The sequence below is a fragment of the Bombus pascuorum genome, chromosome 14 (assembly GCF_905332965.1).
Source record: "Bombus pascuorum chromosome 14, iyBomPasc1.1, whole genome shotgun sequence".
Classification (NCBI taxonomy): Eukaryota; Metazoa; Arthropoda; class Insecta; order Hymenoptera; family Apidae; genus Bombus; species Bombus pascuorum.
Window position 1 is genome coordinate 437,391 of NC_083501.1, and position 18,348 is coordinate 455,738.

At 32.6% G+C, this 18,348-nt stretch overlaps 4 protein-coding genes across 8 annotated transcripts; 1 reads left to right on the top strand and 3 right to left on the bottom strand.

The window, feature by feature from the left end:
- LOC132914324 (uncharacterized) lies at positions 1–3,213 on the bottom strand. 2 transcript variants are annotated; one of them, XM_060973358.1, is made up of 3 exons: positions 3,081–3,213; positions 1,053–1,270; positions 1–981 (listed from the first exon to the last, which is right to left on the bottom strand). In XM_060973358.1, exons 1-3 carry the CDS (start codon positions 3,130–3,132, stop codon positions 118–120), a joined length of 1,134 nt encoding a protein of 377 aa, XP_060829341.1. In that variant the 5' UTR covers positions 3,133–3,213; the 3' UTR covers positions 1–117. The 2 variants fall into 2 exon arrangements, with proteins under 2 accessions (XP_060829341.1, XP_060829342.1); XM_060973359.1 differs by lacking the exon at positions 3,081–3,213 and adding an exon at positions 1,423–1,641.
- Positions 1,785–4,392, top strand: LOC132914309 (uncharacterized). Of its 4 annotated transcripts, none has more exons than XM_060973308.1 (4): positions 1,785–1,951; positions 2,052–2,719; positions 2,792–3,043; positions 3,116–4,392. In XM_060973308.1, the coding sequence occupies exons 2-4, from the start codon at positions 2,465–2,467 to the stop codon at positions 4,244–4,246; spliced, it is 1,638 nt and encodes a 545-aa protein (XP_060829291.1). In that variant the 5' UTR covers positions 1,785–1,951; positions 2,052–2,464; the 3' UTR covers positions 4,247–4,392. The 4 variants fall into 4 exon arrangements, with proteins under 4 accessions (XP_060829291.1, XP_060829293.1, XP_060829294.1 ...); XM_060973310.1 differs by having other exon boundaries at positions 2,402–2,719; XM_060973311.1 differs by lacking the exon at positions 1,785–1,951 and having other exon boundaries at positions 2,174–2,719; positions 2,792–2,992.
- LOC132914130 (nucleolar protein 14 homolog) lies at positions 4,015–6,287 on the bottom strand. The gene is made up of 5 exons (XM_060972966.1): positions 6,230–6,287; positions 5,895–5,940; positions 5,692–5,821; positions 5,446–5,610; positions 4,015–5,375 (listed from the first exon to the last, which is right to left on the bottom strand). The coding sequence occupies exons 1-5, from the start codon at positions 6,285–6,287 to the stop codon at positions 5,028–5,030; spliced, it is 747 nt and encodes a 248-aa protein (XP_060828949.1). The 3' UTR covers positions 4,015–5,027.
- Positions 6,288–7,294: 1,007 nt separating this feature from the next.
- Positions 7,295–18,342, bottom strand: LOC132914334 (atrial natriuretic peptide receptor 1). The gene is made up of 19 exons (XM_060973373.1): positions 18,215–18,342; positions 17,183–17,351; positions 14,699–14,864; positions 14,311–14,385; positions 13,596–13,875; positions 13,374–13,483; positions 12,664–12,852; positions 12,195–12,415; positions 11,722–11,961; positions 11,443–11,563; positions 11,175–11,383; positions 10,931–11,081; positions 10,397–10,556; positions 10,168–10,328; positions 9,611–9,777; positions 9,354–9,500; positions 9,031–9,223; positions 8,437–8,710; positions 7,295–8,250 (listed from the first exon to the last, which is right to left on the bottom strand). The coding sequence occupies exons 1-19, from the start codon at positions 18,312–18,314 to the stop codon at positions 7,955–7,957; spliced, it is 3,429 nt and encodes a 1,142-aa protein (XP_060829356.1). The 5' UTR covers positions 18,315–18,342; the 3' UTR covers positions 7,295–7,954.
- Between the last annotated feature and the right edge of the window lie 6 nt (positions 18,343–18,348).

Genomic DNA, 18,348 nt, shown 5'->3' on the forward strand with positions numbered 1-18,348 from the left:
TTTCAAATCTCGATTTTCTTTTATTGTCTTATATTATAAATACATAAATACATTTGTCATTGCTTAAAACAAATTGAAAAAACATCTGTACAATTCAATATTTATTATAATTTACTACTATAAACAATTCGATTCCTCGTTATATGAACACATCATCTCGTCACTTGGACTCAACAGTTGTCCAAATAACTTTAACCACAGCGGGTAATGTGACAATAGAGTTATTACGGTATCTTCATCTTCCATATAAATATCCTCTAGCATCCTTAATGTTCCATTTTTAGAATCTTCCGTGTGATGTGTAGGTTCTATTTGTAGTAAAATTACAAGGGATTGCATGTTTCTTGGGTAAAGGTCTACGATATCTTTATTTTGTTTTTCACAGTGTTCCTTAATGCTTTTTAAAATTGACTGTATAAAATTCACAACTGTAGGAGCATGATCTAACTGTACTAATAATTCCTTTAGGAATGCACATATTAGTAAGAAGATATATGAAGATTTAGTGGCAAATTTGAATAATTGATCTATCAAATTTATATTCTCTAAATCATCTATATTGTCGTCTTTATTTAAATCAATACACGATGATATGAAATTATTTAATAATGGTTGCTCTATTAATTTGCATTTCTGTGACTCATATATGGTTTCTATGGTTGAAAGTTTGAGATCTAAATTGGAATTTTCTTGTACAGCATAACATAACAAATATTCACTTTCGTCGCAGGTTTCTAATTCTGCTAGTTTTAGTATCGACTTTTCTATGTAACACTTATAGTATGAATCTGTGGATGCTAGGCATATTAAAGCACTGATTAAGGATAATAGATTATCGCTTGAGTCACAGCTGTCTAAGGTATCATCTGTTAAATATTTCTTCAACAAGCTTTTTAGTAATGTTAAGCTTTGCTTTTCATCTCTGAGTACTTTGAAATTTTGAAGATCGTCATTGATTCTACACCATTCTCGTAGGACTTCCTGAAATAACGAAAAATTATGAAATAATACAATAAACTTTTTGTATATACTTTTACATGCAAGATACCCACGATTACATGAAGTCTCACAGTATAACGTTGATATGCCTCCTTTGATACCTTATATGTCAATAGTTTTGTTAAAGATAAACATAGTGCATCGAATATATCGTTAGATGGTAGGAATTTATTCTCTTCTAGTAGTTTTTTATATTCCCTTGAATTTTCTAGATTCTTATTAGCACTTTCACAACTACATAATATTGCTTTCAGGATCTTTTCAGCCATATCTTATTCATGTTATTAAATAGAGGAGTGGTGTCAATAATGATGAAAAAGAAGTAGTAAAGATAAAATAAGAGAAATATATATATAAATGAGCCATGTAAAATAATAATTTTCTTAACAGGTAAAGTACATATCTATCTGTCAATATACTTACTAAGGTTATATTATTGAATATTATATGCAAATCCTGTTGCATTTCTTCACAAACACAATGAATTTTACCAATACAAAATATCAAATTCATTATAAACGCTACGACGAATACAATATTTTATTTTATTGAAATAAATATTTGATCAACATTGAAATTTTTCGTGGACGACAAGAGTTCCTCAGTTACTTTTTCATTGTAATGTTCCAAGATTCAGAACTGACTCATTTAGCTTGTTAAATTTTATTAATCATATTTCTTAATTTTTTTTTATTTTTTTTTTCTCTTTTGATACTTAATATTTATTTTAGGATCTAAAAGTTTAATGCCTACAAGTTTAATATTTACAGAAGCAGAGAGAATTGAATTTTGCAAACTGTGATGATAAGTGTTATTATATGTATTGCATAAAAATGTATTTTAATATTTAAAAAAATTTGTTTCTTCTGTCAATTAAAATGGTACACTGAAAACAATGAATCACTTTCATAATTTTAATATTGGTGATACTTCAATTAAATAATGTAATGAAGTTAGCATTACAAAAAAACCTATATAATAACAAGAACGTTAATGAAATACTGATATAATAATGAAAAAGATAGTTCATAATAATTATATGCATAATTTAGAATTGAAATCACTACATTATTGGTTTAAAAGCACTTTGTCACAAAATCCTACAATTAAATATGGTAATATATCTAATATTATGCAAAATACAATACGTAAGACTGAAATGTCAAGTATAAATACTAATATTCAACAATTTCTAAAGTAAGATATCAATAATCAACTTAATAATATAACAATATAAAATTGATTATCTTTATTTAGTTTTACTCAGAAATCGCATGATAGTTTTTATGATAAAGTGATATTAAGAAATGTTTTTGGATACTGGAAGATCTATGTTATACACAAATTACATGCAAGAAGAGCTAAATATAAAGCAGATTATTTTTATCACAAAAAATTACAGAAAAAGGTTTTGAATGCGTTATCAAAAAATGTATTATTAAAATGGAAAAATATTGTTTCATTTATGGATAAGTGCACTAATGACCCTATAGTTTCTGTCAATTATAAAAAAGCAGAGACACATTATTCTAAATCTTTATTAAGAAACTATTTTAAATATTGGAATAATTGTATTTCAATGACAGATAAGAAAAGAGCCTTATTAGAAAAATCTGTTGCTTTCTACAATATATATTGTTTGAAAAACTGTATTACAAATTGGAAATTATATGTAGCGTTACAAAAGGAGAAAAAAATTATAAAAGATAAAATTGACAAGGTAATGTTAATTTAATAATTAACACTTGACTTGTGTAATTGTGTCCTAATTTATAAATAACTTTCTATTTAGGCACGTAAATTTTATGCAAAGAAAGTTTTACAAACTTTCATAAGAATTTGGATTAATAGTTGTGAATTTATATTACAAAAAAGTAAAATAGCACATGCAATTATGCATTATAAAAGTAAATTGTTAATAAAATATTTTGATGCTTGGAAAATATATCATGAATACAAACTAAAAAAGTTAAATATAGAAGAACGTGTTTCGGTATACAATAGAACAAAATTGTTAAAACGATATTTTGAACATTTTATATCGGTAGGATTTTTAATTGATCCATGAATTGCATCCATACCATCGTTCTTGTTAAATTTTATTTTTTCCATATAGTGTGTAAATGAATCCATCACGGAGAAGACAATGAATGCAAATATCGAAATGTTTTACAACTTCAAACTTGTACAAAAGACATTCTTTGCATGGCAAGATTGGTATAATATGAGTGTACAAAATTCAATAAAAAATCGTGAAATTAGAAACATATTTGAAAACAGAAAAAAGAGTATAATGTTCGATAATTGGCGTTTATATATAATTCAAAAAAAATGCAAAAGAAGAAAGATATTTACAGCGGGCAATTTTTATGAGAAAAAGTTGACAATTAAAACTTTAAAGAAGTTTTATAATTATGCCGCTTATAGAAAAGAGAAAAGAATTAGATTATCTTATTTAAACGATAAAAGTAAGGAAATTATGCGACGATTGCAATATATTTACATAGAAAAATGGAGAAACGCGCTTTACAGTGTTATACAAGAGAAACAAAAGTTATATCAAGCGACTCAATTTTGGGAATCGAATGTAACTCGTAAATACTTTTTCAATTGGATAGAATTTTCCCGGCAGTACAAGATAAAAATGGTTCGTAAACAAGAATTAAACGAGATTGCCATTGGTTTCCTATTGAAAAGATTTATTTTACATTGGCACTCCAAGTTACAAGATGTTCTCTATATACGTAAAAAAGAATTTCTTGCGATTTCCATGATGGAACATAAAATTTTGAGAAAGTACTTTCTGCTTTGGGAACAGTATATTGCACAAAAAGTGAAAATGAACGATGATGTGAAAGTGGCAATGAAATTACATAAACAGCTCTTGTTACGAGAAGGACTTAAAGAAATTTTAAGAAATTCCCTTTATAATATCGATTGTCAACGTGATTTACAATTAAAAAATGCAGTAATGAGGTCATTTCAAAATTTTGAAATTTTAAAAGAATACTTCGATAAATGGCATTCGTTCGTTTATTTAAAAAAGAAATCAGTACCTGTCTGCGAAATTACAGATAGCGATGAATTTCAGTTTAAGCGTATTCAAATTCCATGTAATAATATATATAATAATTTTAAAACTTGCTTAGTTTTACCAGAATATATGATGAACAAAGATACAATTTTAAATGCACATAATTCATTTCACAAGTTTTCGGGAAAAAGCTGGTTATTTGATTCATTTTAATCACTTTAGAATAACAATAACTTAATTAAAAAAGTACAGTATAAATAGTAAGAAATATATCTCTAGAAACCACTTATTATATATGTATATATATATATACATAATATTGTTTATATACATTTTATTCTTAAAATGCTATCAGTTTGTACAGGGTGTTGCCGAAAAATATGTACATATAATACAAGCGGTCGTAAGGTGATTCCTTATGAAAAAGTAAGAAAATATAAAATAAAATCTTTTCGTACAACACTTTGTTTTTGCGAAAATCGAGTTTGAGAATTTGTCAAGTATATTTGAATATTACTAATTCCACACTAGATAGAAATAAATAATCAGATTATTTTACATATGAAAATAAGTCAAAAATGTAGAATAAAATTTATTCACAAGATTCTTTGTTTCCGAGAAAAATAAATTTGAAAACAACTTATTATACATGTACACTAGGACAATTCTTAACTAAACACGTTCAAATTCTATTTTCTCGAAAATTTTATATCACTTTCTATTTATTTTCGCAGAATAACCTTTTCCTGACTGTTTATTTCAGTCAGTAATTAGCCAAATTCAAGTACACTTGATAAATTTTCGAATTCGCTTTTCTTGACAACTAAGCCTTGGATGAGAGAATTTTATTTTGTGTTTGAATCTATATTTTGTGTTGTGAATTATGTCCGTATAATACAATTACAGTATTATTTTCATAAACGAAATGAGTTAAAAGATTTTCTTATGAAAATGCTTATTTACATTTATTATAATTAATGAAATTATAAGAATCTTAAGAAACGCTAATATAGCGATCACGATTCGTTATATCCGAAGTCATCGTTAATATAATCTTAAATTCTTCCAATAAATTTACAGCTATTAATAATGCTCTTATCTTGAAATCATCGTCTAAGGGCCCGTCTATCAGATCGGACGCTTTCACATAACTACTACTTGGATTAACATCTAACTTAGATTGATCTTCATCTAGTATTAATGAATTTCCTGAGTGTTTGATTCTTTTAAACGTTGGTATGGTTTTTATATCTTGAATTAGATGTTTAGGACTGGATACGTAAATTATTGTGTGTAAGAAATTTATCACACATGGAGCAAATCGTTTACTTAATACCGTATACTGTGAATGGAATATTATTAATATAGCGTATTGCAGAGTATAAAAATATAACAGCGGTAGTAACAATTACCTCTAATATAAGAGTACATATAAAAAGACCCTTTGAAATATCTATTTTATTTTTAATACGACATCTAAATAGTATTTCAGACATAAATATTGCACAGGCAGTAGTTACAGGATATCTGAAATCAGAAGTTGGAAATATCAAAGAAACCAATTTGAAAAAAATAAGCTGAAAAAAAGATCTTTATTAGAAGATTATAATTAATACCGTTGAAAATATATTTCTAATATAATTACATGTTAAACATACTGTATCTAGGCCAGGGTATTCCTTCTTATTTTTCTCAAAGTCGTCGTGCTTTTCTTTGGTTATTCCTTGTATAACAGACGTGGCATTCTGTGGATTTAGACGAGCAAGATCGTATAAGAAAGGAGACAATCTGAAATAAATACGTGTAACATAATACAGATATAATACAAGTAAATAGATTTTATTAGAGAGTTATATATTACCTATTGATAATTTGGAAACCTTTAACTATGCTTCCAACATCATTTCCTACAACATGATGTTGTACAAATGATTACATTTAATTATACGATCTACGATAATCGATTGGTAATCGGCATTATAATTTTGTAAATATTCTTGTAACTCTTCAAAATTTTCTGGTACTTTATAGTTGTCAGGCGATTCCTTCCTTACATTTTCCATGACCTTTTCCCTTTTTAAAAGATCTGGGTATTTATAGTTTCTTGATCATTTGATCCTCCTTGCGTATCTTTAATTGAATTTTCTCTATCGCCATTTGCTGAGACTTTGTTATTAACAATTTCTAACGTAAAACCATCATCAAGATCATCTGCAGATTTGTTTAATCTCATTACAATCATAATTAACGTCATTTTTTAAACGAAGTGTATTTTTTTAAATATTATAAGCATATATACATTTATGAATATACAGTATAATCATGAATTCATAACTTACCCTGTTAAAAGAAAGACGTGTTAGATTATCCAATGAATATAAAGCTTTAAAAGCAGGATACAGTATGTTTCCGATATTGCAAATTAAAATAAAACGTCGTTGTTCGATAACAATGTTGTTAAAGATTTTATTCGATAAGCCTCTCTTTAGGACTAAACATGTTACCGCTACCCATATGTATACATATGCCTTAACGGAGAGAAAATGACACTGTTCACGCTTATGGAAATTGGTTGTTTCTGGACTAGCAGTGCTGCACCATGCGGCCAAGTGCCGAGTTCAATTGACGTTAGCATATACAAGAACCTATAAAATTAAGGATCTGCCGCGTTTGTTTGTACACTAGCATAGACAAGAACCTATTTATTTGTACGGTTCTACGGAAAAGTTTATATCTACTTTTCTACCCAAAATGGACAAGTATGAGAATGACAAAATCGAGCAATAACGAAACTAATTATGGGTTGCCTAAGAAAGAGAAATTAATCGTTTACTATATTTTTTATGGAAAGGAAATTTCCTCTCAGCGTTTTCGGTTTTGTGTTTTAGCTATTGACAATTAAAAATCGATCAAAATATCCCTGCACGCGAGCAAACCTCCTTACATGAACGAAAGTAGGTCAGCCTAAGCAGGGGGATGCACAGGGATCCTAAAATAATAATTGTAACTGTAATAGTAATAAACAACGATTGTTTTTTTAGTTAATTTGTTAAATATGCTCTTGAATGTACTACAGTTGATTTTATAAAAAAAAAAACAAAGTATAATAGCTTCATTATTTGATATTAAACGAACCTTTCAGGGACATGAAAGTACAATTAAGAATACACGAATTCCTGATTTTTACCTGATAAGGCAGATTGCAGTAGGCTTCTTGCTATGAGAGCTATTTGTTTCAGATAAGAAAACAATGCAGACATCTACATGATATATCTTTTATTAGGAAGTTCAAAAGAAAAAAAACATTTAATATTACATTTTTTTTTGTTTCACACTAATACAAAATACAGAGGTTTGTAACCGATTACCAGTAGTGTTTAACGGAAACGATAATAAAGATAAAGATGGTAATTCTACTGTAGTCTGTTCAGCAAGAAACATTCAGAAAGAAGTTACAGTACGTTGAAACCGCAAATAGTTTGACACAGTGGAAGTAGAAAAGATAAAGTGTGTCCTTCCATTTCTTTTAGGAAATTCTTATTTTTTCTGTTGACTCTTCCAATTTACTGGAGCTTTAGGTAAATCGTTGTTGTTAGACGAGTGTATTAAATTGCGCCGATATTGGTAAGTAGAACTGTTTCACAAACAGAATAAAAAAGATATTACAATTTTTCGAACAGTCATATCGATCGAAATGAACAACTTAATATACACGCCTGACGACAAAAGCTTATTATAGATTCTTCTACTTACGTATAAATTAAATGTTATTGATATAAACATTCCGAATCGACGTATCGTAATAGGAAAAAATAAAATAAATTTATCATAATTACGAGTCCTAGCTTTAATTTTAAATCGTAAGAACATCTACCATGGAACATCGATTCTTTTTACACTATACCTTTAAATTTACGAAGATTACACGGTCTGCTGTAATTCGGATAAATTAATGAAAGTATTGTTGTTGGCTTTTGCACCATTTGTATTATTAGGCGGGAAGATTAGAGGATTTAAATTATTGTCCGGTGTACTAACGCTGTGTTTCCGGTATTTCGGTGTTGGTGGCCTTAGATCTGGTTCGGAGCAACCCCTTAACCAGTAAGAAGTTACTCGCCCCTTCCCCTTTAATTCCACTTCACCTCTCAGTTCCAAATCGAATGTCCCAAACTTATCCAATATACATTTTGTTGCTTCGGAAATGTGTATGCGTAGCGCTGTATCAAACATATTTAAGAAAAGGATTGGAATGAAAGGAAATATCAGTGATTCAAAGTGATCCAAAGAGTTTTTCTTTTTTTTTTTTAAATAAATTTGGAATTAGAATTAAAATTTAATGGTATATCATTAAATAGAAATACTAATATCACGAGGTTTTCCGGAAATGATTTAAAATGACTTACGTAGTCCCGAAGACTCCATCCTTGATGCGGTATTTACTGTATCACCGAAAAGACAATAATGTGGCATCTTTTGACCAACTACACCCGCGCAAACAGGTCCACTGTGTACACCAATTCTAACACTGAGTTGTGCATTCTGTTTATGCATTATAGTGAAGGAACGTACAGAATCGAGAATCGCTAGAGCCATTAGGGCAATTTCTCTCACGTGTTCATTGCCGTTTCTTTCCGGCAAGCCAGACACTACCATGTATGCATCTCCTATTGTTTCCACCTTAGTTTAATTATGTTATATGTTAGTAGCGATGCGAGCATCTTATTCAAAATTGTAATAACTACAACAAGTTACGGATATTTATAAAGATAAATTGAATAAAATGGATTTTAATCCATATTTAATTAAAATTTTTCATATTTTCATATTTTTATGGATATAACTAAGAAAATAAAATCTAAATATAGCGAGTACTTTACTTTGGATGTTTTACATATTTGTCATTTTTAAATTTTTCATAAGTTCATAAATATCCGTGGTTGAGCAACAGCTTTGCATTTAGCTTTGGTCGATATTTAGTTTAATCGATATCGAAGTACCTTATAAACATCGTAGAATTCGATGATGCGATCGAAAGTACTGTAGAGGTCGTTTAAAAAATCCACCACTTCCATCGGTGTACTTTGTGCACAGAGAGCCGTGAAGCCAACTATGTCACTGAAATAAATCGTCACGCACTCGAATTGTTCTGGTTGAACCAGCTCTCCAGCCATTAACTGACACGCCACTTGCCTGTGACATTTTAATTATAAATAAATATAGAAATTCTTTTATTCTCGAAAGAAACAGCGTTTGGAAATATCAAGAAATGTAGAAATCTTAAGAAATTTCGGATTTAGAAATATTTTAAACATATCGTTACCTTGGAAGCACTTGATACAGTAGTTCTTCGCTACGTCGCTTCTCTAGACTTAACTGTTCCGTTTTCTCCTCTACAAGGGCTTCTAAATTATTTGCATACTGTTCCATACGTCTTAACAGATCGTCCATTAAATTTTCACAGTAGCCTCTGAAATGTTACGGCTTTTTTTTAATCTAATGTCATTTTCAGTTTTAGATAAAGACGCTTTGTCGAAGAAAAATATTTGTATTTTTTTTACGGAGAAATACAAAACTTACTTCATAATGCCACGTATAGTTTCGCGAATTGCATGAAACGTTGGTCGTTCATCTGGGATTTCGTTCCAGCATTTCTCCATAAGGGATAGGATATCAGGTGGGCAATCTTTTGGTGTCACTTCCGGTCTGAACGATGGTGTTTCTGATGCTGCAACCCGGCTCACGATCTTTGGGCAATTTATACAAGAATTATCGACGATAATTTAACTAATTGAACTAATTTTAACTAATTTAACACGATGTAAATATTTCAATACTCAGCGATATTAATAAAAATGTATAATTTTCATGATGTGACATGATACTTGAACGTGATTACAGTAAGTCACAGCAAATAGCAGTAATTCGCATTAAAAAATTAATCTTTATTATCGTTCATATATTCAAATAATCATAGTTATTAGTAGTCATTAATTTTTTTGTATTTTTCTGTAATTATCCTTTTAATTATTCTTTTTCTGTTATCAATTATTCTGTTTATAGTTATGTTCTATAATTCTTACTGTAACTGGATATCATAGCACATTCTAAAAGTTATGTCGAAATTTCTATCATACCTCTTGGGAAGTCATAAACGATTTCACAGATTCGTACGGGCCACCACGAACCACGATTTCCTCTAAGATGATCGCGAAACTATAAACATCCCCTTTCTGAGTTGCCGCACTGCCTGGTGTCACAGTTAACGATAACAGTTCCGGAGCGATCCAAAGCAATTCTATCAAACGATAATCGCATAAAGGTCAATAACTTTCCATTCATTTTTCATAAACTGCTCTTACGTACTGGTATAATAATTATCATCCATTATCATGTCAGACGGGGTAGTCAGTGTTTTGAGACCAAAGTCTGAAATTTTTAGGACGAAACGGCCATCGATTAAACAGTTGCAGGATCGAAGCTTTCCATGTGCTGATACCTCGCTGGCATGAAGATAAGACATTCCCTGAAAAAATGAAACATTTTTGTATTTATACAATTCTAGTAATATTATGCAAATTTTATTCGAATATCGATAAATCAGCGAGAGAATTATATGAGTTATAACAAATAACCATGGAAGGCGGTGACAAAATTTGGGATAAATAAATAAAGGAACTTTTACGTAAATTTACGTCAATTGATATAGCAATGATAATATTTTTTATTTAACGTAAAATATGTAACTTTTATATAAATTTGAAATATATTATTGTCTGTTTTATGGATTTATTTTTAGGAATAACACGACGTGAAAAGAACGTGTTGTTTAATATAGAATTTAAATTCAGCATAGTTGGATGAAATGAACCTGTGATACAACATGTGCATCTGCTGTACCTTAACGATGTCGTGGATTAGAGACATTCGAAAATTCCAATCCAATTTAATAGCTTCGTTCTCTAGGACGTCTTTCAAGGAACCTCGAGGACAATACTCTGTCAAGATTAACACGGTCGGTGATGGAGAACAGAGACACGCGCCGATAAATCTGAAATTCGTTTGTAATATCTCATCTAGCGAATAATAGTTCGTTTTCAATATTATAACGTTATGTTGCTACGCAATCGTATTGTCATTATACCTGACAGTATTTTCCGATGTAACGTCTCGAACTTGTTTGATCTCCCACAATAATTTCTTGGTGACGTCAACTACCTTCTTTTTAGTGACTTTTTTAATAGCCACTCTTTCTCCCTTATAAATTCCAACGGTGGTGAATACGGTAGTCGGAGGTAAGGATTCGCAGCTGAATTGCGATCCACGACGAATACGCTGCTCCAATCCAAAATTCTGTAAAAACAGAGTTGATTTTGTTATTGGTTTTCTTCGTTCGACTCGTTAGTATTCACCTCGGCTATCGCTTGGTGTAGATTAATTTTCGAAGAGAACGGTTTCCCTATTTCTAGAAGCAGTTCTTCGGGTCTGATTCTCCAGGACATGTTGTTCAGATCGGCCGACACCCTCAAATGTCTGCAAATATACGCGCATAAACGTTATTATTCTGGACAAAAGTGTATACAAATTTCGATACTCTTGACAGAAAATTCTATACAAAATCGTATAATATTACATATAATATATAATACCGTATTACAGAGTAATGTCGGTAAAATGGAAATATTACTAGCCTGTACAACACGCATATCGCGGTAACTGCAACGAGTAGAAACACAACGAGGGACAAACTGGTATAAGCGACAAAAGCATAGGCTTCAGTCCTGGACGTGCAAGAAGGATCGTTTCCTAGAAATCCACACTCCGGAACATCGGCAGGAGGACCTTCTCTTCCTCCGGGCCAATGAATCTTCTTCCCAGCCACGGGACTATATTCTCGATTTAATCCTAAATAGTGCGCAACGACTTCGAACCTAGAAAATTTCGAAGTAATATTAGCTGCGCATAAATTTATAGAACAATATCTAATTTCGGTATACGCGATACATATGTATATATGCTTCGTCAAAATTCTGCTTGGTATTCAAAGTAAATTCGAGGGTTTCACAGTGGCGGCGGCTTTGGTTCGAATGTACTCGGTGGACTGATAGAATGGCGGTTGATTAGCAAACGGATCAGAGGAATGGCTGGCTTAATTGACGCTGACCTTCCCGTGATAGGATCTAAATCCAGGATACTGTAGTCCGCGTCGCGATCTCCATTGTCGTCGATCCTCACGTGCCCCGTAATACCAATGAAGTCTCGGTCCCACATTCTCCTCGTTATCGATATGCCGTCTCTGATATCTCCATCCTCGGACAGAGTTTCGTTCAATGCCATTCCGAGCAAATATACGCCATCGTAGAAAGCTCCGATAAAGAAATTCACCTGGAACGCGATAATAAGATCTGTTCGTTATGCTTGTCGTTTTTTCGATTATTATCTGGTATTATCGTTTCATTTTACCCGATGGATTTGTTGGGTTTAAAAGAATTCTTTTAAAATTTCTTACGTTATTCGATGGGTATCGGTTTTTTGGCACTTTGAAGGTATAACTCTGTCCGCGAAGACTCGTTAAATATTTATCAGTTTAGTTATCTTTATCCGGTATTTACAGGCTAATAGGATACTAATACCTCTTCTCCTTCTGAGAAAGAATAATTGTAGTCGGTTTGAGCTCTTTGGCGAACAGTGTCGGCAAAATCTTGAAATCTCGGACTGGTTGGTTGCAAAAGAGATACTCTGAGCAGTGCCTCGTACGCTTTTCTAGCAATGGCATCATCCTCGTCGTCAACTTGCCAATCGTGGTCACCCCAATAGGCTCCCTGAATTTTTATTAAAAAGGGAAAGAAATTTCAATTTCAAATTGCAATTTCAATTCCAATTAAAGCGTTCTGACTTGGATTTTAAATTTGAATTCGGATCGAATTCTTTTAACTCGTTAATTTTATTCATCCATATAAATTTTCTCCTACGCGTATTTAACGAAATTAATCGCATATTTATTTATATCTGATACGGCTGGCCAGCCGAGTGCCGACTGATTTTAATAGTTTCGCATCTGTAAAGGAAGCTCCGAAGATTTTTCCGCGTCGCTTAATTGCGACGTTGTTCCACGCTACTTTTATTTCATCTATTTTACCTTTTACCTATTTTATTTATCTATTTTAGTTAGAAAAATCGGTCTACTTTCGCCAAGTTAAGAATAATGGACGCTTTAAATCATTTTTTCGTATCATGGAAAAAAGATTTTCATAATTTTCAGAAAAGTATCGAGTTATTAAATCTCTTGTCGATTGGTAGCTTATTAACCACCCTATATTTAGAAGAGAAACTTTTGTTTTACTTGAAATATTTCAACATCGAGGAACGCCCAATCTCCCCTCGTCATTTCCAAGTCATGAGCAGCCAACATAAACTTCCTAACCAGAGTTCCTCGAACGCTAAGGATCAGCACTGTCGGAAAACGAATGACGTGTTAATTTAGAAACAGAAAAAATACGCTGTTAGAAATGTTAATTTGAAAGAAATCCAGATATATATATATATGTGTGTGTGTGACGTTTACCTCGTGCGTACATACTAGCATCGCGCAAATAATAATGGTAGGACTCGTCCTCGGAATTTCCATCGAGTTCTCTCACGAACTTCAACAGCCCTTCTTTTCTTAAACCGTATTCCAAATTTTTCCCGACAGTCCACGAGAACAGATCGGATCTGTCCAATATCAGCGCTACGTGGGACCATCCAAATTCTTTAAATATACTAGAGAATACCAGTCGAAGTCGACACTGGCAATAAGACATCCTTGTCAGAGTTGGATATTTGCTTTTGTCTTTGAAGATTCCCTTGAAAGCAAGAATTCAGCATCGAATGATATATCTTAAGAAACTTTTGAAATATAATTTATAAATCGCAGAAAGTTTTCATTTATTTATCTATTCCCCTCTAAAACGGAATTTATAGCTGAGAGACAGATTCAAACATCGCAGATTAAATAAAATTGAAATTACGAAACACAAAAATGGACTTGTCGCCTCTTTTACCTGTGACTTTCGGTTATTTTATTCGCGCGTACGATATAGGTTTTAGTTTTATATTAGTGGCGTTAACAAGCGCGCGACTAATTAAGAATACTAACGAAGTCGTAAATAGGGATGCGGTATCAGGAGAAATATCTCGTGTTCTCTTCCACCTAAATGCTTCCGTTACATGCGATAATTAAGCGAAAAACGCGATCAATTAACTTAACGAACATAGAAGTATAATTACACTCTCCTTACCGAGCTTTCGTTCTTCCATTTATTGATTCTCCCAAGGATACCCGATGTTACGGACAGTTCTTCCTCCGATGGCGGCTTCATTGAGTTGAAAATGTCGTAATATGAAAACGAACAGCGTTATGTAAATAATTGTTAACGAGTAGACTACGGATATAATTATATAATTTTATTCGTGCAATTTACGCTATATATATCATCTTCTTTTAACTTTCTACTAACTTTCTATAATTTAAGAGCCGATATATCCGTAATAAGAAAATGTCCGAGTTATTGTTAGGAATGTGGAGAGATTGGATTTTTAACGATAGATACAAATATCTTCTAAAAATGTACAGGCTCATTTTCTGTTTGTTTTTGACGAGCTACAGCGAATTAGAATGATCGATACTTGGTCACCCATTCCAGTGATTATGGGAGTGTTCCAATAGGCGGCGAGTTTTGCCACGGGTTCCAAGGCGAAAGCACAGGCTGGACCGATAAACGCGATCACGTTCGCCCGGAAGTGCATGTCAGCGGCTAAACCTGGTGCCGCGGATCCGCTACACGATGGATAGCTGCGAATCATAGGGTTGCAGTTTTTCAAATTTCATTAATTACCTAATTATATAAAATAAAACCATGTCGATATATAACCACAAGGTTATATTATTCCTAGTTAATTAATAATTCTGTCTTTTAAAATTCACAATCCCGTTGAGTAAAGTATGAAGTTTATAAAAAAAATCTACGAAACGAAACAAGATTAACGAATAGTAAAAGTAGAATTGTATCGTACCTGGCCAATTTGTAATTCCGTTTTTAGGTTCATAATTCTACTAGAAATTACGATGAAAAGGAATTCAAAGTGGAAATGTATCGAATATTAGAATAAAAAACAAACAAACGTGATATTGAAATTTCTATTAAAAGCATGACCATTAAGCGCTTAATTAAAAGCTTTTCGATGTTTCGTAAATATTTTCATATACCAATTTCATACGTATATCGATATTCTCGGTTTTTTAATATAACTAAGTATCGATTCGGACGTGGATGTAAAAGTCTTCCGTTACGAGTGCTGAAATATTTTCGCCAGCCACTGTACACGGCAAACAACGATTTTCTCGTATCTCTCTGAAAATTGAGAAATTCCTTAACGACGAAAGGACACGAGGAAAAAGTTCGATATAACGTTAAAAATCTTTTCTCCTTCGTTCGTCAAATATTATCTGTTCGAAAAGTTGCGAAGTCTGTTTTCGTCGTCGTTCTATGTACTTGCTCGGATCGATCCAAAGGAAGAAGGTCCGCTTTAACGTGACCTCCCGGTCTACTATTTGTCAGCAATCTTTCAGGATCACGTGTTTTCCTGTGCGCCGTTTTCTCCGCAACACGATCCCATTCGAGTCGACGACGGAACAAAAAGGAAGCGTGGGACAATGGGTTGTATGAATCAAACAATACCGGGAAAAGGAACAGAGGGCAAACGAGTTGATGGATGATGGTGTTTCGTCGTGCAAACAGGTTGCGATCGAATTACCGGTCCAAGGGAAAAGAGGAAACGATCGAAACAGGCTGTCGTGTACGAGAGATATCCCCGAAGAACCCGTGGAACGTTCGTAACGCACGTACGATTCGAATGATTGATAATTGTTGGAGGGGCTGGCAGAATGCTGCGTCATTTCAAGTGTAAAGAACCACTCGGAAATAATGATAGATTTAAATCGTACCGTTGAATGGCCAATGATTGGATATACCGGCTGATCCTAGGGATATTATCGCGCTCGGTGATCCTTGCCCTTCGCTACCTTCGTTAACCGATTGTGACGTGGATTAATTCGTTCTGTCGGATTAGTCTAATTCTACGTCGTTCGATCGCACACTCGTTGAACTTTTATTAGTTTTAGATTTACAGCGAAAGTTTCATATTCGATATCTGATATTTCGCATCGATATTTTAGTAATCGGTACTTGTTTGGCATTTGCTGGTTTTTATATATATTTTTTGATATTTTAATCGAATATGATAGCGCAAGAACACGATAAATACATTTCTGTTTGTTTCCTGATTTGAAAGTTATTTTACGACTAAATAATAGTATTTTAATACGACGCACAATGCGAAATTTGAACGAGCCTTCGGGGCAAAAATCAAAATTCGCTGTCCACGTCTGCAGGCCACGTTTGCACGTTCGTAGGTCACGTTTGCACACCAGATATACGTATTCGCAGACCATATACGCACGTCGCGTGCTTGGAGCTCACGTTCTTACACCGAAGGTAGAGAATCAAAACAAACTGTTAGGTCCAACGACATAAGCTTTTTAAAGATAGCTCTTAAGGTGACAACGTTTTGTAGTAGCCAAATATACAACTGTAACTGTGATACTCTTTTATAAAAAATTGAAAACGATGATATTATTTTTAACTTTTCAAAATTTACTACGTTCTCCGAGTTTATTCAAATTTCAGACGACTAATCTCGTTTCACCAAACAGTGGTCACGATCAACGAGTCACGGCATCGAAGGCCTGTCTTTTGTGCAAACGGCAAACGTCTGTCCAATTGGATCAATGTAATGACATGGAAGCGATGAGAACGCGTGGTCAAAAGTGAATCAGTTCACACAGGGTCGCGCGTAATACACGCGATCTAGGGCACAGACACTTTATTCTACTTCTCTTATTTTTCTTTCGTTTTACGTAAACAGAAGGTCAATCGGTAGAACGCATAAACAAGTACGAGAAGAATTACGAGCGAATTATCGGCAAACGAAAATACGACGTAAAACCAACGACCCTACTACGCATAAACGTACCAAAGCGATGGTCGTCCAAGGGTCAAGAAACGGAGGCTATGAAAAGTATCGATGGAATATTTTTTACATTCGTCTTACCTTCCTTGAACCTTGCGCAACTTTACGTTGTGCACGCTTAAGAAGTCGTTTACTTCGGCCAAAGCCAAGTCGACGGCTGGACCGCATCTCTCCAGATCGAAAGGACTATTCAAGCGAGAAGCCATAAGAACGCCTACGTTGTACACTCTTGTGGAATGTTCATCATACGCTGAACAAACAAATAAAACTGAATTCATATCATTTGAAGATCGCAGTTATTGTGCATTATTGTTCTCTTTTATTTTAACGTCACTTTAAGATGAAAAAGTAACATCTTCGCTCTTGTAAATATCAATATTTATAAAGCACGTAATAATCTTTATTAGTGACTCTGTAGTTAAGTTAGATCTTGAAAAAAAAAAAACAATCTCTCGATTGCCGATATAGATACGAATACAAAATGTTTAACGAGCAACCAACTTGTTTACATTGTCCGAATTTGATTTGATAAGGACGAATTTGTACACTTTTTCATAATTAATTAATACAGATTGTTGGAATAAATTAATAATATAAACTCATATTAAAAACAAGTTGTTTATGAACATGTATTTAAACGTGACATATCAAACGCCATCGCGCTCAACAGAAACTGGATCGAGACTCAAACAAGTAGAAGAAGTCGTTGTTGTGTCAGCCATCGAAACAAATTGCACAGAAAGTATGTTTATTTCATTTATACGCACAACTGCTTGCTACATCAGAAAAACGAGGGTCGCCAAAGGTTGTACGTTTCTACGAATACTAATTTTTATACCTTTTAATATTTTATCCTTCTACGATCCTACTCTTATACGTATAGTTATTGATGGATCAACGATATGTTTAGTAGTTAAAATATTTTTAATAAAATTGTAGCATTTGATAAAAATACTTTAACCGTCAAAAACGAACTGTTGACCTACCATTCATTAAAGAAAAAAAAAGAAAAAAAAAAAGAAAAGACTGACGCGCTAGAATACATTTATTCGATTGTCTATCTAGTTAATACGAATATTATTTACAAAGTTTAATAGAATATTTTAATCTTACCTGGAGTAACGTTGACAAAACCCATAGTCTGAGAAATCACTGCGATTACCAAAAACTTCGTACTCACGGACAACACCTGTTTGCATAAACTATTCTCCATTCTTCTCTGTTGCAATTACTTTAATAGTGCAAAT

Excerpts from the sequence above, each read along its gene's own strand:
- LOC132914309 (XM_060973308.1), top strand. The coding sequence starts at position 2,465 with ATGGATAAGTGCACTAATGACCCTATAGTTTCTGTCAATTATAAAAAA. Across the intron at positions 2,720-2,791 it reads TAAAAGATAAAATTGACAAG|GCACGTAAATTTTATGCAAA; the intron begins GTAATGTTAATT and ends CTTTCTATTTAG. Across the intron at positions 3,044-3,115 it reads ATTTTGAACATTTTATATCG|TGTGTAAATGAATCCATCAC; the intron begins GTAGGATTTTTA and ends TTTTCCATATAG.
- LOC132914324 (XM_060973358.1), bottom strand. The coding sequence starts at position 3,132 with ATGGATTCATTTACACACTATATGGAAAAAATAAAATTTAACAAGAAC. Across the intron at positions 1,271-3,080 it reads AAAATTTAACAAGAACGATG|ATATGGCTGAAAAGATCCTG; the intron begins GTATGGATGCAA and ends AACATGAATAAG. Across the intron at positions 982-1,052 it reads CTGTGAGACTTCATGTAATC|GAAGTCCTACGAGAATGGTG; the intron begins GTGGGTATCTTG and ends TCGTTATTTCAG.
- LOC132914130 (XM_060972966.1), bottom strand. The coding sequence starts at position 6,287 with ATGACGTTAATTATGATTGTAATGAGATTAAACAAATCTGCAGATGAT. Across the intron at positions 5,822-5,894 it reads GGTTTCCAAATTATCAATAG|ATTGTCTCCTTTCTTATACG; the intron begins GTAATATATAAC and ends TATTTATTTCAG. Across the intron at positions 5,611-5,691 it reads AATACCCTGGCCTAGATACA|CTTATTTTTTTCAAATTGGT; the intron begins GTATGTTTAACA and ends TCTTTTTTTCAG.
- LOC132914334 (XM_060973373.1), bottom strand. The coding sequence starts at position 18,314 with ATGGAGAATAGTTTATGCAAACAGGTGTTGTCCGTGAGTACGAAGTTT. Across the intron at positions 14,865-17,182 it reads TTGCGCAAGGTTCAAGGAAG|CTATCCATCGTGTAGCGGAT; the intron begins GTAAGACGAATG and ends TATGATTCGCAG. Across the intron at positions 9,224-9,353 it reads CTGTATCAAGTGCTTCCAAG|GCAAGTGGCGTGTCAGTTAA; the intron begins GTAACGATATGT and ends AAAATGTCACAG.